Source organism: Balaenoptera physalus (assembly GCF_965194825.1).
Source record: "Balaenoptera physalus genome assembly, chromosome: 7".
NCBI lineage: Eukaryota > Metazoa > Chordata > Mammalia > Artiodactyla > Balaenopteridae > Balaenoptera > Balaenoptera physalus.
The window spans coordinates 17,225,893-17,253,315 of NC_138886.1; the positions used below are offsets into that span (position 1 = coordinate 17,225,893).

A 27,423-nucleotide genomic window follows, 5' to 3' on the forward strand; every position below is an offset into this window, starting at 1 on the left:
TGAGAACAGAAAGGAGAGGAAAAACCCACACCTAGTTGCATTGTGGTGCAATTTCAGAACAGTATGGATAAAAGGCAGGGGGATGTAAAAGCTTTCAGAGAGAGAGAGAGAGACACACACACACACACACACACACACACACACACAAAAATGTTCCCTATAAAGGAAGGAGAGACAATGCAGTTGTTGGTGAATATGATAATAGTAACACAACAATTTGCTGAGAACATCTGTGGGCCAAGTAGTGGGTATTGAGCCACCCAGTTTGTGGTGACTTTTACGGCAGCCTTGGAAATGGATATCCCCAGCTTCCTTGGGGGCATAGGATTAAGATGAGATTCAGAAACAGGGGCTTTCTCTGGGGCAGTCCTATCCCACCTCCACCTGCTCCTCCAGGGTGTTCTGGTTGGTTCAAAATCCACAGGGCTCTGGAGGGGCCAGGAACCCAAGCTAGTTGTTCTTGATTGAGCTCAACCCGTCACCAACATGGGAAGGAGGTGACTCTATGACATGGTCATTTAGTTGAGCTGCATCTAATTCCTCTTTAATTGACACAGTTCCTGGGCTCTCCCACACCTCATCCTTCCAGCCTCAGGCTCTAGTGGCCCCTGAATGATATGTCTTCTTGGGTGGCTGGTTTGGGCGAGCTATCGCTGACCCCTTTAGGCTATGAAGTGCTGAGGTTTGGGGTTCCTGTACTTCACCCTGGATTTGAGCTAAGGACAATGTACAGTCTTGGAAGCCCAGCTGGGGCTGGATCTGAGGGAGGTCCTTGGAAGGATACAGATGCAGAATCTTAGGGAGGGATTGGGGAAGCAGAACTTAGAGAGCTGCCTTGGAGCAGCCCAGCTTGTGACAGCAAGGCCTCAGGGAACACGTTCTGAGGTGCTTAGCACTCATGGCGGGGGTAGGGGCTTAACTGTGTTTCAGTTGGGATGTTCCCTGAACAAGGAAGGAAAGCATCACCTACCAGCGCCCCCTGCAGCCTGTGCCCTGGGTTCAGGGCGGAGGGCATCACCTAGGTAAGAAGAGTTACTAAGGGTAAGGCAGTAGGTGGCTGGCGATTCTCTCCGCTAACTTGGGGTACTCAGGCAATGCTGAATTCTGTGTTTTTGAAACCTCAGGAGACAAGGAGCAGGAAGGTAAAGAGGAAAGGGTGAATCGTACCAGGTCAGCCCTGATGGCTGCAAGGAGGTCACTGAGCGATTTTTGCTTCCCGCCTCTGTCATTGCTCAAATCAGCCTCCCCTTGAGTCCCCTCTCTTCGCCGTTCTCATTGGTTGTCATCTTGTGCTTGACCCTCTGCCCTTAGTAACTACCTTTCCCGGGGTTTTCCTGATCAGGCCCAGTAGGGGAGACCCCCCCAGGCTGTCACAACACGCCTTCCAGACAGTTGACAGCTCCATCACCGGTGCTGGGAAATGGCAGCAAAACAGTGCCTCCAAAAGACCCCTAGTGTGTGACTTGTGATAAGTTTTGAAGAAACTTGATGGGTAGATTATGAAGGTGTTGGAAATATTGGAAAGCCTCTGGGTTTACAGCTTTGCTTTCTGTGACTTCAGTGACTCTCTTCCGGAGTTACTGCTGGTATTGGGTTTCTTCTTTCTTTTTCAACACTTAGTTTACTAAGCATTGCTCTGTGTAAATCACTTTGCAACAGAGAAAGTTCTCTTATAAACATGAGTCTCAAGATGGGTCCTTACATAAAGAGGAAAAGGTACCTGTTATCATGGTCTTTTTAAAGGTGGGGAAACTGAGGCTGAGAAAGGTGAAGTGGCTGACCCAGGGCTGTACGGCTGATCAGTGACAGCCAGGACTTGATGCCACATCATGGACGTCCCCTTTCCCTTAAAGTCCTATTATTTCCATCCAGGTATAGGACTAGGAATAGCAAACAGGTATAGCTATCAGTTTGCTTTCTGTGGAAGGTGATTGTGCATGAATAATTGGGTCGGACATCACCTCACCTCTTTGCTTTCTGGTTCATAGTCTCCTGAGAATTTACAAGTAAGTAAATGATTAAACAGGCTTGGAATGCAGACCAACTTCTCTTTGTCCCCAAAGCAAGGAGAAGTAGCCTGACTGTTGTCCTGTTTGCCTTTTAATTACCCACAATGCTCCTTCCCTGGCCCTAGGAGGGGGCTAACAGCAGTGTGTGTGTGTGTGTGTGTGTGTGTGTGTGTGTGTGTGTGAATTCACTAAGTATCTTCCAGTCTTCTAGCCCTAGGACAGGACTCAAGGATGCTTCAGACTCAGCCCTTTCCCTTTTGGGGCTTCCAGGCCATTTGTGGAGACATCTATCTACCCACTCATTTATCCACTTATACATCCATCCATCCATCCATCCATCCATCCATCCATCCATCCACCCAAAAGATATTTAGTAAGCACCAACAAAGCACTGAGTGCTACTCTCAGCACTGACAATAAAGTAATGAACAAAATGGAGGTCCTGTCTTATGGAAGTTCTATTCCATTAGAGCCATAAACAAAGTTAACACATGAATGTATAATATAACAGCAGGGAGAGGTAAGTCCCCTTTGAAACCAGTTAAGTCAGGGAAAAGAGATAGAGATGCTGTGATGGACACCAGAGTGAGGGGCACATTCACCAGGGGTGCAAAGGGAGGTCTTCACCGATGAGGCTGTGTCTTGTTTGCAGACCAGCACCTCCAGCAAACCTCCTTTCCCCACCCAAGATTTCTCAAGAAGCCAGCTCACGTGCAAAGCTCCCTGCCTGTATGAAAGTTATTTTGAGTGTATTAAGTGTTGACCAGCTTCTCCGTAGCCTCCGGCTTCCTTGAGAGTCCGAGCTCTCTTTTCTGTCTCAGGAGGCTGGGCTGTTGGCACAGTGGTTTAAGGTTGGCACAGTATTAAGGACCTCTCCATGGACTGTGTGTGTCTGCAGCACATTCCCTGAGAACGATGCCCTGAGCAAAGGACACAGGCTCCGGATACCACCAACTCTAGGGACAAACTGAGAACTTCAGGATTTTCATGGACTCTGGATTCTGGAACCAAATGTGTGCCCTGCCTGTAACTGACTCTGCGACCTCGGGCAAAGGCACTTCTAGGCGGCTGTCTTTCCTTGTCTGTTAAATGAAGAGCGCTTCACTCACAGGGCTGCTACGGCTACCTCGTTAAAAAATTACACATGAGGACCAGTGAACTTTCTGCAAACTTCTTCAGTTTATGAGGGAGGGGGTCGGGCCAGGGCTAGGACATAAGTTTTCTGATTTCTTTCTTAAGGCAGTTTTCCTCTGTCAGAATTTTTTAAACCGCCATTTACTGACCACTGGCTTTGTTCTAAACATCGTCTTGAATGCTTTGTGCATTTACTTGTTTAATTCTCACAATAGCCCCATTCTGTGAAGACTGCTCTCCTCAACTTCCCAGTGAGAAAACTGAGGCTTAGAGAAGGGCAGTGACCCACCCAAAGCTGCACAGCTGGTGCACGACAGCTCAGGTACCGGAACTCGGGGCCATCACCTCCTGCATGGTTACCCAGGCTGTTTAGTTGGTTACCCAGTCTCTCTGTCACATTTTGGGTATGAGTATACTTGGTTAGATGGGCCAGCCGACTCCACCACCTTTGAACTTAACTGTAATTGGAATGACAGGGAAGTCCTTTTTATTCCCACTTCTTCTGTGTTTTGCAGTTAGAAGCTGTCAGAACCTTTGCTTCTTACTCTGTTTCCTTCTGGCATAGAGCTTATCAAACTGGGCATTGCAGTCATTATCTGCTTACTTATCTATTTCCCCAGACTGACTGCAAGTTCTTGCGGCCTTATCTGGGTATTCCTAAATCTAGGAAGAAGGTTTGGCACAGGGACGGGGCATGACAGTAACAGCAGTAACAGTCAAGCCAATAACGGCCACGTATTGGATGTTTTTTTATAGGTCAAGGGCTGTATGACATATGTTACATACATCATCTTATCTAATCCTCACAACAGCCCATTTTGGTGAATGGGTTTATTCCATGTTGGGACTGCAAAAACTGAGCTTCACAGAGAGAAGGTCACACCACTGGAAAGTGGTAGAGCAAGAACTTGAACTTGGGCCTGCCTGGTTCCAGGCATGCCTTTAATCTGGTGAATGAGTGAATCAGTGAATGAGTGCAAGGCTCCTCCACAGTCACTTGGGTTCATCTGTTTATCTTCATGACTCAAAGAATAGGAAAAAAATCAATCCTGTCTAAGGTGCTCCCCCCCTATCCATCTTCAGAGTGGGATTTCTGACAGAACTTGAGAGGCCACCTGAGGATGTGGAGAAGGATACTGATTTGTGCTAAGTGCCTCCTGTGAATTGTTTTCAGCTCTCTCCCACACGGATGGAGAATTGCCACACAGATGTAGGTATATGTCAGTCACCTACGGTCAAAGAGGCATTTATAATGTATTCATTCATTAATTCTTCCAAGAAGTAATTGAGGATCTACTATGTACCATGTACCATTCATATTTATTCAGAAATAAATAAAACCCTGCCCTTCCCTTCACTGCCTCTCACTGTAGAAATACAATCAATGCATAATGAGATCTACTCAGTATTGGACCCTGGGCTTGGTCTTGGGTACATGGAGTTGATTAAGGATGCCCTCCAGGGGCACTCAGGGTGATGAGAGGGTAGTTGGAAGACAGAAGCATGAGTCACTAAGTGTCCTAACAGGTGAGTACTTAACCAGCCAGAGGCAGCAGGTTTCACAAAGGCTTGCTGAGAACTCATGACCCAAGAGCTGAGGTTTAAAGGACTAGACAAAGAAGTGGGGGAAGGACATTTCAGGCAGAGTGAGTGGCATGAGCGAAAGCACAGCTGCGTGAGCTGGTGCGAGGGATACAGGATGTTTCACTGGTGTTAGTTCATGCTTATACAACTGAAATGCGAGGCGGGATGTCATGAAAATATATATATTTCATCTGTTCAAAAATGCTTTCACGTTTGCCTTTGCTTTTCTGATCTGGAATATTGGAGCTGGAAGGACTGTTAGAAACCAGCCAACTTTATCTACTCGCCCTGAAGAGGGGAAGGGCCATGGTCAAGGTCACACAGCTTGGAATCTGTAGGAGGAGAGCAGGGTGATCAGGGGAATGTTTTGGGAGACTGTACAGAGAATATCTCACACTTTAATGGAGGGAGTTTGGTGGCTTCACCATTGCCTTGTATCTAACTTTTCAGGAAACAAGGCCTTGCATCAATAACAAGGAAGCTAACATTTCCTGACATCTAGTACTTGCAAGCCATTATGCTCAGTGTTCTATAATGCACTCTCATTTAATCCTCCCCAAACCCTCTCAGTTAGGTGTTAGTGACCCAATTTATAGATGAGAAAACTAAAGAAACACAAGTGATATACCAATGACACCCAAAGGAAAGGTAGCACAGCCATGAGTCAAATCCATGTCTGCCTGACTCAGTGTTCATTAGCTTTCCTCTTGATGAACTGCTATAGCTTTCAGAATGATCGCCCAGGATTTGGCCCCCATTCTGATCTGATCTAAAGATGATTAAGAAAGTTTGAGCTGGATGGGGAGTGAGTATGTCTCAAAGAATTTCTGCATTTTTACTTTATTCCCTTGTCATCATCTTGGGAAATAAAATAGGGTCGCTAAAAGATACATTATAAGTAGATGATTACTTTAAAAGAAAAAGGTTTCATTTTCTATAATGGGACCTCCTTAAATAGGTCACCCTACATCTGTCTAGTGACAAAGAGATAACTATAGATAAATATAGCCAGCTATATATATATATATATATATATATATATATATATAGTTGTGAATATATTTTTATACACATGAATACATACATACATGTATATAATGTATATTATATACATGCACATCTTTGTTGTTCATTTATCCGCTCCTAATTGTTCACACGTGTAAACTTATCTCTTCATTTGATTCTGTGCTGGGATCTTTCATAACCTTCTGGGAGCTTACCTAGGAAAAAAATTAACACATAGATTCATCTCTAATCCAGTGACAGAATCCACACCTCACTGTCACGTTGGCACTTTCTTTCTCTCCCCTTCCTGCCAATCAAACACCAATTCTTTCCACCCTGTGGTGTGTCTTATTTCTACCCCATTAGCTAACTACTCACTTCAACTGCCCTAATCTCAGGTCTCATCTTCTCTCTCTTAGACCAGGGCTTCCTCAACCTCTGCACTATTGAAAGAAATAATTCTTTGTTGTTCCTGGCTATCCTGTGCATGTAGGATGCTTACAGATTTCCTGGCCTCTACCCATTAAATGCCAGTAACACCTTTTCCCTAGTTGTGACAACCAAAAATGTCTCCATTACCAAATGTCTCCTGCGGGGCAAAATTGCCCCCAGTCGAGAAGTGCTGTCCTAGACGATTGTGAATAGCTATCTCACTGGTCTCCCAGTTTCCAGTCTCCTCACCACATACATCCAATGTGATCTCACCACTCTATTGCTTAAAAAAAAAAAGGCTCGGATCCTTAATGCCTAAAGAATAGTCATGCCATTTGCACTATGGTTCTGACCTATGTTACCATCTTATTCTCCTGCAGCTCCAGTGGCCATTCCCAATCTGTGAGAGAGTGGGCCTGCAGTTTTACTGGAAATAGCCCCAGGTGGGAGGTCTTATCCCATATATTTGCCACTGGGTTGTGTGTTCTCAAGTGAGTTTATCTTCCGAGCCTCCACTTTTTCATCTGAGCAATGGGTATAATCATCTAACCAATTGGGGAGCTTGAGCATCAGTAACTCTAATACAAGGTAGAAAATGCTAAAGCTCCTGAAGTAAGGGTTGAGATGAAGTATTCTGGGAATTCAGAGGGTAAAGTGATTCCTTCTGGCTGAGGCTGCAGACTGGGAGATCCCAGAGGAGTTCACCAAGGAGATGGCAGTGAAGGTAGCTGTGAAGTCTGCCTGATATTTCAGCTTACAGATGTGGGGGTGAGGAATAACAAGGAGGGCAGCATTCCAGGCAGAGGAAATCTCAGAACATTAAATAGGAACAGTGAGTTCCCATGTGGTTGAATACTTAGCATGGTGCCCTGTCGTAGGCACACAGCAGGGTTGGTGGCATGGATGGGGGAACCATACATTTCGAGAAGATGATCTCAGAGGCATCTTAACATTTTGAGATATAAGTTAAGCTATTGATGAACATGAACTGTCAAACTGCAGGACTTTCCAGCTTACTCAGTGGGGAAGGGCTTTGTTTCCCGCTGTGCCTTAGTTATGATAGAAGATGGGTTGAGAACAGTGAAGGAGATGGAATAAAGCCTGGGAGATGGTTCAGAGTGTATTGAAATTATCATGGTGAAAGGTAATTGTGACTGGGACATAGGATGGAGAGAAAGAAAGGTTGGGGAAAGAAACTATTTTGTAGATCAAACTGTCAGGATTGATGATTTCTCAGCAACTTTGGGGAGTGTTGGCTACATAGTCTGCCTCCAAAACCATTTCAGGATGTTCTGTGATCTCCGTCAAGTCACTTCCACTCTCTGTGCCTGTTTCCTTACCTGTAGCACCAAGGATTTGGACTATTTTCTAATAATCCCTCCAGTTTACACACAGTCTGAGGCCTGAAAGAAGATGTCCCAGAGAACCTGGAGACCCAGCCCCTTTCCCTGCTAGCTGTCACTCAGCAAATGGCCAGGACAACACCCAGTGGATCATCAGGCCTCAGCTGTCCTGGGGCTGGCTGTCGGGACCAGACACAAGTGACGAGAAGGGAAGGACATTACTTGGGAGAATATGCATGTTCGCAGCTCTGAGGATTAAAGGCCCATGTTCTTATCACTGCCCAACAGACTATTATAAATCCATTCTTAGAATACCAAATCCTTCTGTGGCTTGGCCGTTGTGAGGGAATATTAAAAAGGCCAAAGACAGAAATAATCAGTTTCCGAATGACACGTTGTCAAATAAAGCATTTCTCACGTTATCCCTTTCTTTCCTTTCTCTGGCTCCTTCTCCTGTGCCTGGATGTTTTAACCAGAAAAATAGATTAAAATGGGGCCAGGCTGAATGGAGTTCTAACTTTGACTTTTCAGAAGGCTCTCTCGGTGGGGTGGTTTTGGAGGTGCTTTTTATTTTTCACCTCTGTGTGTTTTTCAGCGTTTGATATTGTGTATGTAAGCAAACCAGCTGGAGGCACGAGCATTGGGATAAAGGCAGCGCAGCAAAGAGGGGCCATACAAGGTCTGATCAGGTGCCCTCTGGATGCTGGGGTCAGATTTACATTCCTCTGGCAAAGTCTGGGCAAGATTTTAGGCTTCTGGATGTTTATTAAGCACCTTCCTGGGCCAAGCACTATGTTTTAGGCTGGATAAATGAAAGCTCAGAAACTAGAGTGGGAAAACGGTCAACCAGATGATTAGGTGGTAGCAGTGTAGCCGGATAACTGACAACCATGGGATTTGTGAGGGAAGGGAGCTCAGCCTCATCCCAACATGCAGAGGCAAAGGTGCTCCCTGAGGAAGTGATGTCCCAGCTGAGATGGCTGGGTGAGTTGAGCTGAGCAGATGAAGAGGAGTATATTAGCTTCCTAGGGCTGTCATAGCAAATTATCACAAACTGGGGGGCTTAAAACAACAGGAGTTTATTCTCTCACGGTTCAGGAGGCCAGAAGCCCCAGATCAAGATGCCAGCAGGGTTTGCTCATTTGGAGGCTCTGAGGGAGAATCTGTCCCATGCCTCCCAATAGCTTTTGATGGTTGCTGGCAATCCTTGGTTTTCCTTAGCTTGTAAATGCATCAATCTAGTCTCTGTCTTCACATGATTGTGTGTGTGTTTGTGTGTGTGTGTGTGTGTGTGCGTGTGTGTCCTCTATTCCTTTTTTTAAAGTTTTTGTTTTGTTTTCAGTATATTTTCTTGGCCGCACTGTGGGACATGTGGAATCTTAGTTCCCCGACCAGGGATAGAACCCGCGCCCCTTGCGTTGGAAGTGCAGAGTCTTAACCACTGGACCACCAGGGAAGTCCCCTCTATTCTTCTTATTAGGACACCAGTCCTTGGATTTAGGGCCCACCCAATCCAGTATGACCTCATCTTAATCAATTACAACTGCAAAGACCCTATTTCCAAATAAGATGACCTTCTGAGGTTCTGGTTGGACACGATTTTGGGGGTGGGTATTATTCGAATCACTACGAGGAGGGAATGATTGAGCGCTCTGGGCTGAGGAAGAAGCCTTTGGGGAAGTGCTCAGATCATCACACTTTGAGAAGATGCTAATCACACAGTGTGACTCCAGGACAGGGTATGATGTAGGGCTTGTAGGGAAGGGAGGCATGAGAAGAAAGCAGAGACCTAGGCATGAAGGGGCTTAGGTGCCAGGCTAGGGATCTGGACATTATTCTGAGGGTGGGAGAAGGGAGCCAGGAAGGGGTTTCAAACAAAGGGGAAGGGTATGAAAGGATTGGATTTGGGATAGAGGAATAGAGAGGCTGAAGGACTGAGGCTGGTGGTGCTGACATTTGTGGAGCCAGACCTTTATCTAGATCTTTCATTGTCTTGTTTAATCCTTAGCTTAACCCTTCACATTGGGACCAATCAGCACATTTTGTAGGTGAGTCTGTTGTAGCACAAGGAGGTAGAATGTCGCAGCCAACTTGTCATGGCCAACAGCAAGCAGGGACAGGGGCTGCCACGCTGGCCTGTGTGCCCCCAGGGTACCTGCTTACCCCATCACATCACTCCGCCCTTGACATCGCCCACGCTCACCCTTGCCTGGCTCCACTGAGGGATCTGAGACCCGTAATAGAAGGAGTGAGCTTCTATTATTAGAGAGGCTTCTAGTAGGGCAGGTTCCAGGACGGATGGGAACACATATTCCTCCTCCTGTCTCTCCCCACTTCCTGCCTGACAGCTCAGTGACAGCTTCAGACCCATAAGGAGGTAAAACTAATCACCCGAGGCTTGTGCTGCTTGCGGTCTCACGGAAACCTACCCCTAACGAACAGACTGAGGTTTTTATTTCCGCAGCTCATGGCCACATGTCCGACCTTGTCTGTCTTGGGCTGCCTAGAGGAAACACAGTCCACATCAGATTTGGCTTCGGGTTGTCCCTGAGGCCAGCAGGACCTCAGCTCGCCACCCCTTGAGCCTTGGCCTCTTCTTAACTTGCTTTCTAAAAGTTCACAGCCTTCTCCTTACATCCTCTTTTCCCTCCTGGGCTCCCTGCTTGCCCTGCAGCATTTTCTCCACCGCTGGGGTCTGTGTTTGCTCCTGGCGGGTAGCCTCAGTGGCTGGACACTCTGCCCTGCTCCCCTTTCCAGAGTCAGCGCCTGCTTTTCTGTTTGCTTGCCCTGGTGAAGGAAGACTGCAGAGAAGAGGGGGCTCAGCTCTGCAGGAGTGGAGCGGCACGGCAGCCCGGACCCATCCAGGTGGATGCAGATCATAGTTTCTTCTCGATTTTGAGTTACTCATCTGCTTTCTTTGGGTGAAATGTTCCACTAGGACAGAGGTGGCTCTGTGGTTCTCTTGAGCTCCTTTGCCTGTGCACAGCACCCTTCAGTTGGCAAGGGCCGTCACAGCAGTGTTTAGATTTCATTTGCACAACAACCTTGCGGATACCATGACTGAGTATCGTGAGCATCACGGGTGTACCACGTGCCAGGCACTGAGCACAGCACTCCGTGTCCAGGAACTCACATCTAACCTCCCTCTATAAGGACGCTTTTCACACGGTCTTGTGAATGAAAAAATTGTGATTCAGAGAGGTTCAGCCCTTTGTCCAGGATTGCCCCATTTTTATGTGATAGCATGAGATTTTAAAGACGTCTTTCTGACCCCCAGTCTTTGCCCCTAACTATGTGCTATACTATTCCAAGTATTACCAAGTTGAATTTACAGATGAGTGAACGGAGGGTCTCTAGGGCATCTGGGAAATTCGAGATCACATAGTGAGTAGGCTTGAATTCAGAACCTTTTCCTGCATGCTCTGAGCCTACCTCTGAAGGTAGGGCTGGTCAGTGGTGCTTGAAACATCACCCGAGCTGCTGCTATGTCTTGGGTGAGGCCCCCTGAGCCCTTTAGGAGCCCAGCCTGGGGATGTCTGTTTCCGTTGGTCAGTGGCACAGTGAGACCTTGATTACTGGAATTCTCTTTTGGCCCAGTTTTCACAGTGAAACCCTGATCTGTAATGGAAGCTGTGTGGTCATTGGCTTAGCTGAGCTGGTGGGAGCGGAGGTCAGGGCAGGCTGGGGAGTGAGGGAAGGGAGCCTGTGCTCCAATAGGAGGGCTGGAGCCACTGGCCTGGGGTCATATCAAATGAATCAGCAGATCATTGAGCTAAAGGGACTCCCAAGCTCAGCTTCCATCAAAGTGGGCTGAGGGAGGTAGGTGGTCTTCCTCTGCCGCCTCCTTCTGGAAGCTCCCTAGGCTGGGAAATCTGTGCATGAAGTTGCCGAGGTAATTTGAGGAGGCAGAGGTGAGGCTGGGCAGGGGCTGACTACACCCTGGGTGCGCCTGTCCCTTCCCACCACAAGCAAAATTGTGAAGCCATGATGCAGTGAGCCTGAATCTCAGCAACACTACCTGGGTAAACAGCCTCCTGTCTCTGGGCCTCTTTCCTCAGGTAACATAGGACAACGACGCCTTATGTGCACATATGTAAAGGTAAATGACAGCATATGTAAGTGTTTGGTCCAGACTGAGAAGGATTTAGGGACCCAAGACAAGTTTTGCAGAATGAGCATTCAGGGGCAGAAGGTCAGCCATCCATTCATTCATTCATTTATTCATTCAACATTAAATACACACTTGCTGAATGCCGTTGGCAATAGCAATAGCTAACAGTCTGTGAGCAGTTCCATGTGTCCCACACGGCACTAAATATTCTGCAGGCATCTCACTTAGCCTCACAATGATCCATTGAGGTGACCCTGAATACGGCCCTTATTTAACCAATGAAGAAACCAAGGCTCTGAAAAGTAGTGACCTAGTCAAGGTCACCCAGCCTCTTACGCAGTAGAATCTGGACTAAAACTGTGTCAGTCTGAGGTCAGCTCTTATCCTCTGTGCCAGATACAGCTGGAGGGCTCTGGAAGCAAAGGATGGGGCTTCCTGCCCTCCAGGAGCTCCCTGGGGGTGCTTTATGAGCTGATCCAGGGCTGCGTGGGAATCCAGGGAGGCTTGTTGGGATACAGTGGGGGGAGGGAGGAGTGGTGGTGGTTGCCTGTGGACAGGTTCGTTAAGCCTCATCTTTCCCAGGTCAGTTTTGGTCCTGGGTCTGCCCACAGGGTCAAACACCCATAATCAGGGTGGGCAGAAGGGGCCGGGAATAAAGGGCTCTGGAACCAGGCAAGGTCTGCCCCTCACAGCGCATGAAACACCCAAAGGGGAAAGGATAGAGGGCTGAGTCAGGCAAGGCAATTTCCCGAAGGGTACCCATGGACCAAAATTAAAAGCTTCTCTGAAGTGTTTGCCTCGAGATGTGCCCACTGAATCGTGGATTTGAAAACAATGTTTTCCTTTTCCTTCTCGAGATTTCCTTTTACTTTGTGCACACTCACCATCTTTCCCACTTTTCCTTTCCCTTCCTTTTCTCTGTAGAATCACTACGCTGTCAAATAGCCACTGGCTATGCAGTGAAGAACTGGGTTCAAATCCCTGCCTTACCACATCCTGGCCTTTTATTCCCAGTTGGACCTAGGATCAAAACCTGTGTGACTTTAAGCAAGTTACTTAACCTCTCTGAACCACCTTTCCCTCATTTCATTTATGGAACAGAAACTATTACAGAGGATTGCCTTAAAGATTAAATAAAATAACATTAAGTAAAAGTAGTTAGGAGAGGGCCTGCTACTGTTTTATTGAGTGATAGTGTTCTTCCTGCCTCCTTTTTCTCTTCACTTATCTTTCGTATTATCTCTTCTGTCCACACTCCCCCCTCTGTCTCTTTCCTTTCTTATCTCTGGTGTAAAAAACTGACAAGTAATACCACATCACACATGATTTCTAGATGTAGAGCAATCTCTATTTTATGTTCTGTGGAGGGAAAAAAGGGTTTGTTCTTGTTTTTCTAGGGCTCCAGAGGTACTAAACTATGCACACACACACACACTTTTTTTTGAATTTTAGAATTTTATTTATTTTTTTATACAGCAGGTTCTTATTAGTTATCCATTTTATACATATTAGTGTATATATGTCAAGCCCAATCAGACACACACATTTTACATACACTTGACAGATCGTACCCATACACACACACACATACACATACACATAAATACGCATACTTATAGCTTTTTTTTTTTTTTAAGTATATTTATTTTTGAGTTCTGACATCCAGAGAAACCTTCCTGGGGATCCCACAGTAACTCACCTCCAGAGTCAAGACGGGGCTGTCAGCCATACCTGCAACCCTGGTCACCTCTTAGCCCACTTACCACCCACTCCCCATCCCCTGTGGAGGTGATGAATTCTAGCTTAGTGAGTTGAAGGACTTGCAAAAGGAAATCATCATTTTTTAATGTAGTCAGCAGGACAGCTGAATCATTTTAGTAAATAATGTTCTTCTTGGTCTAAACAGGTATCCTTTACAGCAGTCACCCCCCCCACCCAAGATAATCTATTCAGGGTTAGTTAACATCTGTCATCTTTGCTAGATGTTATACAAGTAGTTTTCAGAAATTGTCCTTGCCTTCAATGTGATCATAACTAAGGAAGAACAATCAGCCACATGGGTGTGGTTGAAAGAATACAGGCTTTAGAGCTAAAACACCAAACCAAACACACACACACACAGTGAGGCTCAGAGCTTGCTCTGCTATGCACCATCCGAGTTCTAGAGTCTCTTGATTTATTTGCCTCTCTCCCCCTAAACCACAAGCGTGATCCTCCCCAAGTGTAGGGATTACACATCAGGGACTCAACAAAGTGGCCCCGACTCTCCCAGGCAGAAAGCGCAATGTATAATGAAGTGAAGCAGGATAACCGAAGGGCTACCCCTGTTCATTGGAGATGCTTCTGGCACAGAGTGAAAGAAGGGAGGCGAGGAGAATACAAACCTTCCACCTCCAGCCCTTGACAGGTTCTGTGGGCAACACAGACATGCTTTGGAAATAGCCCTGCCCTTGAGGAGTTCACAGAGCAGGATATTTCATGAGTCTCATGAACCATGCAAGATCCATTCATAAACACTTTAGCCTGTTTCAATTTAATGTATGGTGTGCAAACTCAACCAAATATTTACTGGTTGGATGTGTTAAAGAAAAATAAACATCAGTATGCCTTAAATTTCTGATTAAGGGAGCCCTAGAACAGTACATTTGTTCATTCATTCATTCAACAAATATTTATGGAGCGCCTAGTTTGTCCCAGGCCCCCTGTTGGGAATCAGTGTTTATGATAATAAAAATATACATTATGCAGAAATTGTTTGACTTGACAACACTATTGTATATTCCCAGCAGGATGGAACAAAGGCTGCTGTCTCTTGAGCCCTCAGTGGACTCATTCTAGACATGAGGAAGCAAGGCTGAGAGGGTGTGAGCAAATGTCCTGGGGTCAGTCAGCTGGTGGAAGGCACATTCAGGACTCAGACACTGTGTGTGTGAAGCCACAGCCCTGACTCATCCCAGTGTTTAGCAGTCTGCATCACTCTGGCGTGACCGTTATCCATCTCATTTGCTCCTCATGGCGACCTTCTGAAGAAGGAAGGGCAGGGGTTCTTACTCACCCTTATACAAGTGAAAAGCAAGGTTCAGAGAGGTGAAGCAGTTTGTCCAAGGTCACACAGCTTGTTGGTGAGAAAGCCAGGTTTGGAAACGGGGTCGCTCTGAGGGTCTGAGAGCCAAACCCAGGGATCTGGGCTGAGTGTGGTGGACGGAAGACCCCCTCTGGCACTCCGGCCCAAAGAGCAGTGGCCCATTTGCTTGTCCTTCTTCCCTCCCGCTGCAGGGTGGCCTCATTGCACTGCTGCTGCTGCTGCTGGTGTTCACTGTGGCGCTGTACGCCCAGCGGCGCTGGCAGAAGCGTCGCCGCATCCCCCAGAAGAGCGCCAGCACGGAAGCCACTCACGAGATCCACTACATCCCCTCCGTGCTGCTGGGTCCCCAGGCCCGGGAAAGCTTCCGCTCCTCCCGGCTGCAGGCCCACAATTCCGTCATCGGCGTGCCCATCCGGGAGACCCCCATCCTGGATGACTATGACTACGAGGAGGAGGAGGACCCGCCCCGGCGGGCCAACCACGTCTCCCGTGAGGATGAGTTTGGCAGTCAGGTGACCCACACCCTGGACAGCCTGGGCCGACCAGGGGAAGAGAAAGGGGACTTTGAGAAGAAAGGTGAGTCTTCCTTGTTGCATCCCACCTTCCAGGGGGCATTTTGGGGAGCTGGGAAGAGGCGCAGGAGCTGGGTGGTTGGGGACACAGGAACTGTCTTCTGGGCTAAGCCAATTTTGATTTATAGCCAACTTCCGTTGGGTTTTCAGAGTTTGTTTTCTCTGATTCTTCAGTGTTGATGGGAGGAAAGAAAGAGAGTGTCAATGTGCTTGGAATTGGAGTTTTGAGGAGCATCAGAAGTTATGTAGTCCAACATCTCTCCAGTGTCTCTTGATTACCTCCCTTGATGGCCTTCTCACTACTCAGGAGAGCTCTCATATCATTTCCAGACACTACTATTGGAAGGTTTTTCCTTATACTGAGTTGCAATCTGTTTCCCTGGCCCTCTGTGTCAGAAAGTGAATCTGAATTTTTCTTCTTCAAGGCAGCTCTTGGGAAATGTAACAAAAGGAAAAGAAAAAAATAAAAGGCACCCTGTAACTTTTAGAAATCAACCTCAATAAACAATCCCATTTTCTTCAGCTACCCTGATGTGATATATTTTGAGACATTTCACCCTTTTGATCACTTCTCTAGATGAAGATTGTAATTTGTCATGTCCTGGCGTGTAACACCAGAACTGACAGACGCTCCTCTTCCTCAAGGTGGGAATGCTCCTGGGCTGAGAAAAAAGCGATTTTCACATCCCTCTTGCTAGCTGTTATGCTTCTGTTGATGCAGTTTGAAGATCACATTTGTTTTTTGTGGTTTTTTTGCCGTTATTACTGGCCCATAGTTGGCTTTTTGATGACTAAAACCTCTCACTCTTTTTCATGTATGCTGTTGCAAAGACCCATTCCCTTTGTTCTGTTGGAGGACAATTGATTATTTGGACATAAGCGCAGGATGTGTTTATATTTGTCTTTATTGAGTGTTATGGCTCCAGCTGGTTTATAGATGGAATTTGGCTATTTTTTCCTTTAGATAAATACTACAAAAGTACTGTTCTGCTTTTTTCCCATATTGTCTTTGTGATGCTGGTCATGGGTTAAAGGTTTGGCCTTGAGGCCCCAGTGTTAGAACTACTCTTCTTTGTGAGCCATGAGGAACCATCATCACTGCTTGGCCCAATCCTGGCGCTGTGAACTCGACATTCTTTTCTTCCGTATCTAAGATCTTTCCTCTCAGATCCGTGTTTCCGTGATGCTCAGTGGGCAAATAGGAACACTGGGGGCTTCTTAAAAAGGAGGCATTTTTGTTAAACTTAGAAACCCAGGGAGGGAAAAGAGTGGTAAACAAGCGAGAGTACAGGTTTTGGAGTTGTCTGGACCTGGGTTCAGATCTCGTCTCCTTTGTTTGCTGGGTGACCTTGGAAAAATGGGAATTCAATCCTCCAAGCCTCAGCTTCCTCACTGAAGGATTTTTGGAAGGATTAAATATAAAAATAAAATGTGTGTAAAGTGCCTAATGCAGGGCCTAGTATCTGGTATGTGTTGAATCCCTGAGAGCTGTATTTGTAGACCTCAGGCCCTTGGTCTTTCCTGGGCCCCTAAGACGCTCCCTAATCCAGCTCCCTGTTCTTCGCCAGCCTCCCTCTAAGTGCCACCATGGTCTGCTCAGTGCCCTGGAATGTATACTTCATTGCCCTTCTCCGCCATGCTCTTCTGTCTTTGAACTGTTGGTTTACTGACAGTTTCCTCAGTCTTTGCTTTCTCAAGCATTATTTATCTTTTTTTTCATGTGACTTCTCATCTTAGCACAAGAACAGTCTGCATTTATTTCACATCTTCACATTTTGTAGTACCTGCCTCGCACAGTGCCTCACGTGTAAAGAATGTCCAGCGAGTGTTGGACAAGAAAGATGACCCTAGAGAGTGAGGTTGTTTGGGAGCAATGCGGTCAGGCCAGAGCATCGTGCCTCTCTTGTCTAATGTAGAAAGTCGCTTGGGTAAGACGGAAAGCATCTTCCCGTTTGCTTAGATTTGGACTTCTGCAGCCTAATTTACTGAGCCTCACTGTGTTTATGTGGAAAATGGGTGAATCAGCAGCCAGTCCGCCCATCTCATAGCTTTGCTGCGGGGATCAAATGATAAATGCACGGCAAGCGCTGAAGAAGTTTTCCCAGAAAGCTTCTAGGAAAGGTGTGGCATTTGTTTTCCACACCAGACTCTTCCCCAGCCTAGCCAAGAGGAGTGCCCCATGTCTCCTTCAGTTCCTGGAGCAGGTTGTGATTACTTATCACTGTTCAATAATAATCCGTTTCTCTTTCTGTTTTCTACACTAACTAGACTTGGAGATTTTTTTAAATTTTTTTTTAATTGAGATATAATTAACATATAACATATTAGTTTCAGGTATACAGTGTAATGATTCAGCATTTGTGTATATTGAGAAATGATCGCCACAATGTCTAGTTAACATCCGTGACCTCACATCATGACGATTGTTTTCTTGTGATGAGAACTTTATGCTCTTAGCAACTTCCAGATATACAATAGGGTGTTATTAACTCTAGTCACCATGACGTACATTCCATCCCCATGATTTACTTATAAGACTTGGAGATTTTTGAGAGCAAGGGCAGCGTTCCTTATCTTTGTTTCACTAGCGTCTAGCGCAGTGGCTAACGCTTAATAGGTGCTCTGAAAATACTTGTTGACTGGATGATTAACACAACCCCTCAATCATTTGGTCGATCGGATAAATCCAGGCGTTGGTGAGACTCCAAAATTCTCTAGTTCCAGACCTCGAATTATCTCATTGTCCTCAAATCTGGGGACCCTGGAAACCAAAGTGTTGGCAGAGGCCATCAGTAGTGATGACCAGAACCCAGAAAAGAGTAGCCACTGGTTGGGGGTGAAAACCCAGGAAGAGTCACTGATGACAGGTGAGTAACCACCAAGGAGCAGAGCCAAGAAGCCGCCAACAGAGACAAATTCTTTCCCCCCAGCCCCCAGCCCCACGCCCACTGCCTCCACCAAGCTCCATATGGAGAACGGAAAGCATCTTCAAAATGGGGAAGCAGGTCACTGCCGATAATCCTGTCTGACTTCTTTTCCTTCCTTTCTTCCTTCTCTCCCCCCTCCCTCCGCCCTCCCCTCCCTCTCCCTCCTTCCCCCCACAAGCTGGAAGGTGATACAGTATGGAGATAAACACTCTGCCCTCAGGAGGTGGAACAGTACAGAAATTAAATTTACCACCCAGCTTACTAGCTCTGTGACCTTGGATAAGTCACCTACTCCTCTCCCGTCAAAGGGGCATGATACTAGTATTCTACCTCCAGGGTGATTGGGAAACATAAATGAGGTAACACAGGTAGAGAGTCTGGTACAGTAAACATTCAGTACACATTTCTGTCATTGTTATTCACACCATCAGTCCTCAAAGTTGTCCCACTGTGCCAGAGGCCATGATAGACTCTGGAATAGAGGTGAGGAAAGCAGAACCTTTGCCCTTAAAGAGCATGGCAGGAAACCTCCTTGGAAACCGAAGCTGAAGCTCGAATAGTCCTGGGTCTCTCTGTGCCACACAGCAAGGGGGTGGCAGAGTCGAGGTGAGAGCTCCAGCCTCCTGGCCAGAGAGCGCCCTTGCCGTAGATAGCTGTCGTGCTCAGAATGGCCTACATGGCATCATGATGACGGCCCATTTCATTGGGGTTGGGGCCTGCCAGGTCTTGTGTTCCTTAAAGAGAACCCTCAGGCTTGCCATTCTAGCTGCTGGACATTCCAGTTATTCATGCGCACAAAGCGTAGACCTGACTCTTGAATGACAGAGACAGCACCGGGGACAGGATGGTGCTGGATCCAGGGGATACAGAGGACTAACTCCTGAGAGGGGGGGAGGGGCTCTGGCCTCCTCTCCCCACGGGGTCCTCCAGAGTCTGCACACTCTCAGGCTTACCACTGCGTCGTGGCTTAAAGATGCCCCTGTCCCTTGCGTTTTCTTTCAAGCAGAACTCTATCTCAACAATAACAAAAGCAGACTCTTATCTTCTGAAATCTCAACTTTAGGTGAGAAGCATACGAGAGAAATCTAAAGAGGATGAGTATGAATGCATGAGAAACAAGACCCAGTCCTTGCAAGGCAGCCTGGTGGAGTGCGGGTGAACAGGTGGGCTTGGTACCCCGCTCTTGAGCGCACTGGCTGCGTGGCCCTGGCGACCCTCTTAGCCACCTGCAAATCCATGCCTTTGTCTCACCTGTTTTCATCTGACCACGTTATTTTTTTTCACATTCCTCTGAGTTGGTTTTAAAACAGAGTACGATTTGGAGTAAAACCAAGCACTTCATTTAATTCTGTATCCCAGCTGCCCTTAGATCCGATAAGGGTAGGAAAGGAAGAAACCTGGGTGAGAAGAAAGTAGAAGACACACTTCTTCCTGAGTCCAGACAGGATACTGGTCACCCTAACCGTGGGGACCTGGTGGCTGGGGGCTGTGCTTGCAGCACTGTGGCCCCTGAGCTCCTGGTCCTCCTTCCCTGGACAGAAGAGGGATGATTCTGCCGGCAGATTGTGGAAGATACAACAGCAGCAGCTTAGACCACATGTGCTTTCTGTTGCCTCAGGTGGCTCTTGGAGAGAACCATGAGACTCCTTCTTTTATGGTGGGACCTGGGGACAGCTATGCATTTTGTCCAGAGTGGGCAGGTATCAGAGGCTAGGCGATCCCTGTAAAAGTAATCCCAAAGGCCTTTGAAATTACATTGCCAAGGGCTAGTCCCAGCTGCCCCTCTCACACTTAGAATTTGCCCGTAGGTTCAAACTACTTCATCATACGTGAGCACCGTCAGCCTGCTTTGCAGCTTGGACCTGCAAATAATAGAGGGACCATCTGGAGGCAGAGGGGGAAAGTTTCATTACCAAGCGACAAGAGCTTGGGTTCCCAGACCCCCAAGAGCGCTGTACTGATCGGGCTGACTTTCCGCTGATACACACTCACGTGGACATACCCTTTGTTCAACACTGAAATTCTTCAGTGCCGGTCAGTAAGAAGCTTGCCGCCCTCAGTGCCCCTCCCCATGCCCTCCTGCTGCCCAGCCATCCCACCCCCTCCCGGGGACCCTCCTGAAGCCCCCACTGTCCAGAACAGGGTGGCTTTAGACTGCTTCCCCACGGTTATGGCTGGCATCCCGTCTTGGTGGTTAGTGCCTGCGCCTTAGACATTCTCAGGTATTGCGACCATCACCCTTGATATCACCTTAGCCAGTTGCTAGGAATTTAATCATGTCAGTATGTGACTGCTCAGCACTGCGTTGGGTCCATGACAGAAACCTGATGCATTTTAATTCCAATTCTCCTTATCCGTCCTCAAATTTATGTTTCCCTTTCCTGAATATTACGCATGGAAGCTCAAGGAAATTAAAATAACACATTTATCACTTTATCAAGGGATAGGGTAGGGGATGGCTGAATGGATATTGGGTTTTCTTAATTTTGTTTTATTATCGTGAAAGAAATGCATACTATTTGTAATGGAAGGGTGTGAGAGAGGGTGGGACAGAAGGAGAGAGAGAGGGGAAGGGAGAGAGAAAGAGAGAAAAAGAGAAAGAAAGAAAAGGAAGAAAGAAGACAGGGAGGGAGCAAGGAAGGAATAGGTCTGAGTTGTATAAAGCAAGAACTAAAAGCCCTGCCGTTGTCTCTCCATCCCATCCCACTAATGGGACCCAAAGGCTAATCTTTGATAATTGTTTGATTTATATTCTTCTAGAATATTTTTCCAATATACATACACATATATGGAATGTATGTGTTATATATGTATGGTATAGATATAAATATACGCATTTTGCACCCAGATATACACTAATAGGGCCATCTCAGCCACGTTCATCATTCTGCAGCAATGTCACAGTTTACCAAACAATGTATGAAAAGCATCTTTCCACGTCAGCCCTGCACACCTATCTTCTTCTTTTTGAAAGCTCTGTAGGATCCCATCATGGGAACACACCAAACACTCCAACATTTGCTTTTCTACCCCGTTTTGTGGCTCATTATCTCAATTTGCTGCACTTACAATGAGTCAGTAAACATCTACACACACACACACGCGCGCACACATACACGCGCACACACACGTATATATTTTTGCAAAGTTTGACTGTTTCTGTAAAACAGACGCCTAAAAGCAGAATCTCTGCCTTAAAGGGTGCACATTACACACTTGTAATTACAAATTACACATTTACAATTTGGGGAAGTACTGCCATATTTATTCACTTTAAAATTTGTTTTGTGCTATCTCAGGAGCCAGTATATCCTCTCACACACAGATCTGCACAAACCGCCCGCTACCCCCATCACACTGACTATTCATATATTAGCATGGACCCTTCTGGTCTTTAACTATATAGTTGCCATCATTTTAAATGTGCAATTTTCTCTTTTGATTTTTTTTTTTTTTCTGATTAACTTTGGTCCAAATTCTTTTTTTCTTTTTTTTTTTTTTTTTTGATCAGAAGTCAGTCCTCATGGTTACCCTGAGCAATGATTCTTTGGTGAAGTGATGCCAAATAAAGGCTTTTCTTTGCTGTCCCACTTCAGTTCAGGACTTAGGGTGGAAAAAGGAAAGAGAAATGGCATCAAATACCAGCAGCGGCCCACAGTGATAGATGCGGCGGGGTCACTGTCTCTCTGACATGGACCAGTAGGCTAAACCTTACTGTTGCTCAAGATAGCAGGCCAGAAAGTTTCAGGGTGAATGGGACCTTTGTTGAGAGGATGGGGAGGACGGGATTTTATTGAATCCCTGTAGGAGCCCAGCTGCTGTCCTATACATTATCTCAGTGAGCCATTTGTAATTAACCCTGAGGGGAAGGCAGATGGAAGAGCTGGCTAGGAAACCAGAACTGCTGCTACTGGTGATAAAGATGACAGCTAACCTCCACTTAGTGATAATCAGTGTCTGGGAACTTTCCAGAAATTATGTCATTTACACCTCACATCAACCCTATGAGTTACGTACTAATATTGCCCCACCTTACAAAGCAGGAGACTGAAGCTAAGAAGGGTTGAATAATATGTCCAAGGTCGCACAGGAGAAAGTGGCCGAGCCAGGTTAAAGCTCTGGCATGAGAGCTACCATGCTCAGGGACCGAGCTGGAATGTGAACACGTGACACCACACTGAATTACATGATCCTTGGGAAGGCACTGAGCTCCTGCAGTCCCAGGGATATAGCTGAAGCATAGCGCCCATGAGCTTGCGTCACTCACAAATATGGCAAGAAAAATAGGTAACTAACATCTATTCTCCAAGGCAAGATGCTACTGTAGAGTAATTCTGAGCTTCTAAGTCGGCAGAAGGGACTTTGCAACAGGAAGATCCCAGTTTTTCAGAGTGTTTGGAGTGGTCCCCAAAGGTGCAGGGAACTCATGTTTGGTGTCAGTAAAGCACTCTAGGGTGACAGAGAACTGAGAAGCTGTTTATTAACTCACCCTTCTGACACCTCCTGTGAATGCCATGTAAATGTCACCCTTGTGCAGCACTTTCTGAAATTCCAGAGCTCTTTCACAGTCAACCCCTTATTCAGTGCCTTATCTTGGTGTTCAGACTTCTTTACACAGAGACTCTAGCCTGTTTCCAGCTCCCTCATCTTCACCCCTACTCATCCATCCCCTCTTCAAGCCACATCAGTCTTCCTGATGTCTCCAAAACACCTCATTCTCACATACCTTCCTGCTTGCATGCCTGCCCTCCCCTTCCATCCTCTACACAGCTTTCCCTCTGTTATGACCACAGTTCCATGCTTAAAGTTTTGCAGAGTTCTCACTGCCCTTGATCCTCATCCGCTATGCTCCAGCCACAGTGACCTCCTTTCTGTTCTTCAAACCTGCTAAGCTTCTTCCACCGCCGGCTATTTGCATATGCCATGATTATCACTGTCTGCAAAAATCCCTCTTTCCTCCCCCAATCTGTCATGGCTGATTCCTTCTCATCATTCTGGTCTCAGCTTAAATGCTACTTCATCAGACAAAGCTCTTTTCCCTGTGAGTTCTCCCCTTTTGCCTTCTGTAACAGCACTTTTTAATTATTATTATTATTTTATTTTTTTTATTTTTTGGAGAGTCCACACACTTTAATGCATTATTCAGTCTGAGATAACTTTTACACGGCACCACTATTATACTGTAGACTCGTACTGACTTCATAATCAACCAAAATCCCTAAATTGTGTGTTATTTGCTTCATCATTATTTTGATTAATTTATTAAATATTTTACTTCTTACTAGCCTCAGGGTTCCATGAGATCATGTCCCAGGTCTGTTTGCATTGTTCTGTGACTATCAGAGTGACTGGCACATAATAGATGTTAAAATATGTGTTGGGTCAATAGATGGAGGAGTGGATATGTGAATGAACGGATAGGGAGATATCTTAGTGTCTTTCCACAAGCTGGTAACCTCTGCATGGACTCTTTATCCTTTTTCTGAACTGTATGAACTGTGTTTAGTATCTTCAAATCAATGATTTGCTGAATCTTCCCATCCATCTCACAAGGGAGAAATTATCCTTATCAAAATTTAGAGATCATCCCAAAGTTATACAGTTAAAAGTAATGGAGTCGTAATTTGAACCCAGCTTTGTCTAATTCCCAAACCCAAGCATGTTCTGAAGATTGCACAGCATAATACTGTCCATTTATTTGATCAGGAGAGGTAAAACATGGGCTTAGATGCTAGCAAGCTAAGTCTCTTAGAGTTGTGTTTCTCAAGTGTTGAATACCAACCACAATGAGAAATATATTTTGCTGTGGCCACACACACATTCTTTTTTTTTTTTTTTTCACACATTCTTTTTTAAATTAGAGTTGATTTACAATGTTTCAAGTATAGAGCAAAGTGATTCAGTTATATATACCTATATATGTCTATTCTTTTTCACATTCTTTTCCATAATAGGTTATTACAAGTTATTGAATATAATTCCCTGTGCTACATAGTAGGTGCTTGTTGTTTGTCTATTTTATATATAGTAGTGTGTATCTGTTAATCCCAAATTCCTAATTTATCCCTCCTGCCCCCATCCTTCCCCTTTGGTAACATAAGTTTGTTTTCTGTGTCTTTGAGTTTTGTAAATAGTTTCATTTCCATCATTTTTTTTTTTTTAGATTCCACATATAAGTGCTATTATTTGATATTTGTCTTTCTCTCACTTACTTCACTTAATATGATAATCTCTAAGTCCATCCACGTTGCTGCAAGTGGCGTTATTTCATTCTTTTTTATGGCTGAGTCATATTCCATTATATATATGTGTGTTTTCCACATCTTCTTTATCCATTCATCTGTCGATGGACACTTAGGTTGCTTCCATGTCTTGCAAATATTGCTGCTATTGTAGATAGTGCTGCTATGAACATTGGGATGCACGTATCTTTTCAAATTAGAGTTTTCATCTTTTCCAGATATATGCCCAGGAGTGGGATTGCTGGATCATATGGTAATTCTACTTTTAGTTTTTTAAGGAACCTCCATACTGTTCTCCATAGTGGCTGTACCAATTTACATTCCCACCAAGAGTGCAAGAGGGTTCCTTTTTCTCCACACCCCCTCCAGCATTTATTATTCGTAGACTTTTTGATGATGGCCATTCTAACCAGTGTGAGGTGATTCCTTATTGTAGTTTTGATTTGCATTTCTCTAATAATTAGTGATATTGAGCATCTTTTCATGGGCCTGTTGACCATCTGTAGATGGCCTTCTTGGAGACATATTCTTGTGACTATGTGTCTCTAAAATAAGTTTGGCAAAAGCATCCTTCCCCTATTACCTGTGGCATGCTCTGATATTTTCTATTCTTTTTTGTCATCTCTTTGATGCTGGTGTGAAGCACTGAGTTGATTTCACAGTTTATGAGGAGGTCATAACCTAAAGTTCAAAGACCTTTCAGCCTCAGAGAGGCTGCATTGTGCTGGGATATCCACAGAGGGACAGATCCCTGATCTCTGGGTCTGTGATAGCTTCCTGGAGGTGTTCCTTACCTGGAAAGCTGAAGGATGAACATGATTAGACTCAAGGTAAGGGGTTGGTAGAGGAACTAGGAATGGTGCCTGAGACAGGCAAGGCCCGCATGATGGCTTTATGTCTTACACCACTGTCCCTGTGGCCAACCCATTGGGGTTTTTCACCCAACCCTCTGGCCCGCTGGTCCCATCATCTCCATACTTTCTCTTGAAACTGCTCAACCTGCCCTCCCAAAGGATCCTTTGTGTCACCTTTATCTTCTTTCCTTGTATATTTTCTCGTCTACGCTCACCCCCCACCCCCGAAGTTCTCCGCTTCTGCTCCCTGCTTAGGAAACTCCACCCATCCATTAAGCTGCAGCTCAACAGCTCCCTCTTCCCAGTTGTCCTGGAGCCCAGAAGGAGCTTCTCAAAGAGCTTGGGGAAACTCCTTCCTAACGGCAACTCCCATTTTGACAGTGCCTTCAGGGTGCTGCCTGGGCTACCTGGGGACAAGAGGAAAGCAGAATGGGCAGTGTCGTCTTAAACTGGTTTACACACTGGGATTCCACTTAAGATTATTTTTGAAAGATGGGCAATCCAGCATAAAAAGAAGAAAGGTTTGGATATGACTTTCTTCCACCAAACTCCCCTGACGTCCTTATACCAAACTGCCTTTCCCTTCTCATTGTTCAAAACACCTTTTTTTTTTTTTTAAGATTGATTGATTGATTGATTGCTATGTTGGGTCTTCGTTTCTGTGCGAGGTCTTCCTCTAGTTGAGGCAAGCGGGGGCCGCTCTTCATCGCGGTGCACGGGCCTCTCACTATCGCGGCCTCTCTTGTTGCAGAGCACAGGCTCCAGACGCGCAGGCTCAGTAATTGTGGCTCACGGGCCTAGTTGCTCCGCGGCATGTGGGATCTTCCCAGACCAGGGCTCGAACCCGTGTCCCCTGCATTGGCAGGCAGATTCTCAACCACTGCGCCACCAGAGAAGCCCCCAAAACACCTTTTGAAGTCTGCATTGGAAACCGTTCCAGGGGCTGTTTGGTGTGCCTTCTGTCTCTTGTGCACCTTCATCAGACATCTGAAGAAAGCTGACAATTTAGTCCCTGCATCTTCTCTTTGGGTACACCTCTCCCTCACTACTCAGTCATTCGTTTATTTAACAAATCTTTACTGAGCACCTACTATGTGCAAGGCACTGTGTTTAATGCAGAAGATACAAAGCAAAAATGGAAAATAGTTTTCTCCTAGAAGCTCACAGTTTAGAGGGGTATAAAACAGTAATAGCTGCTTTATTTTATATAGTCCTTTAACATTTATAGAATGGCTTCATAAACATTATATGATAAACCCTGTGTGTTACTGAATCCTTTTGAGAGACAAAGGACCTTACTCGGGCTCAGAGAAATTAAATCACATCCCACAATACTTAAACCTACATCTCTTGAGTTCAGGTTCACTACTGTTTTCATTTTGCCACACTGTATTTATCCCTGCAGTATCCTGAATATCAAGTTGTTTAACTTGTTACATCCACATTGCCTTCCCACTCTTAATTTTAAAGATCATAAACTCCTGGTCTTTGGAAGTATTCACACAGGATTGGGTAACCATTTGTCAAGGATGGTGTAGCAGGGTTGGAGATTTAGACGCAATTTAAGTAATCCCTCTAATTCTCAGATTGTAAAAGGGGGCTGAGATGTGTTTGAAAATATAGGTTCCTTAAAACTAGTTAGCCTGGAAAGTGTTCAGAATTGAGTCTTTTTTATTTTCTTTCTCTTTTAACTGCAACTGATCACTTGTAGAATGGTAGAAAGTTCATTTTTGCTCCAGTTAATCATACCACATAGTGGAGTTAACAAGGCTACAGAAGACCAGACCCTGACTCTACAACAGAGCTTTTTGACTTGGTTTCTAAGCCCCTCCCCTCCTGGACCTTGGCCCTGGTGCCTAAAAGCCTAGGCTGGCAAAGCGGGGAGGGAGCAGTGTCTTCAAAAGACAGGAGCTCAGCGTCCCCAGACAGCCATCCTCTGAGCTGTCTCCACACTCTCTAAAATAAGATATAGACAGAGATTTGTCATGGAATCACAAACAGGAATGTCACCAAAGCTGTCAGCAGAGTCCCTTAAAATGTCACTTCCCAGCATTAATTGCCACAATAGAAAAACAAAGGGGTGTGCTCTGAACATTTGCTCTCCCCCTCCTGCCTCGTGATCCTC

At 45.7% G+C, this 27,423-nt stretch overlaps 1 protein-coding gene across 2 annotated transcripts in view; it reads left to right on the forward strand.

Moving 5' to 3' along the window:
* Positions 1-27,423, forward strand: part of ASTN2 (astrotactin 2) — an 897,588-nt gene that overhangs the window by 199,690 nt on the left and 670,475 nt on the right. For both annotated transcript variants that reach the window (XM_082470412.1, XM_082470411.1), the window contains exon 3: positions 14,895-15,279. In XM_082470412.1, the coding sequence (XP_082326538.1) occupies positions 14,895-15,279 (385 nt within the window). The remainder of the gene's footprint in view (positions 1-14,894; positions 15,280-27,423) is intronic.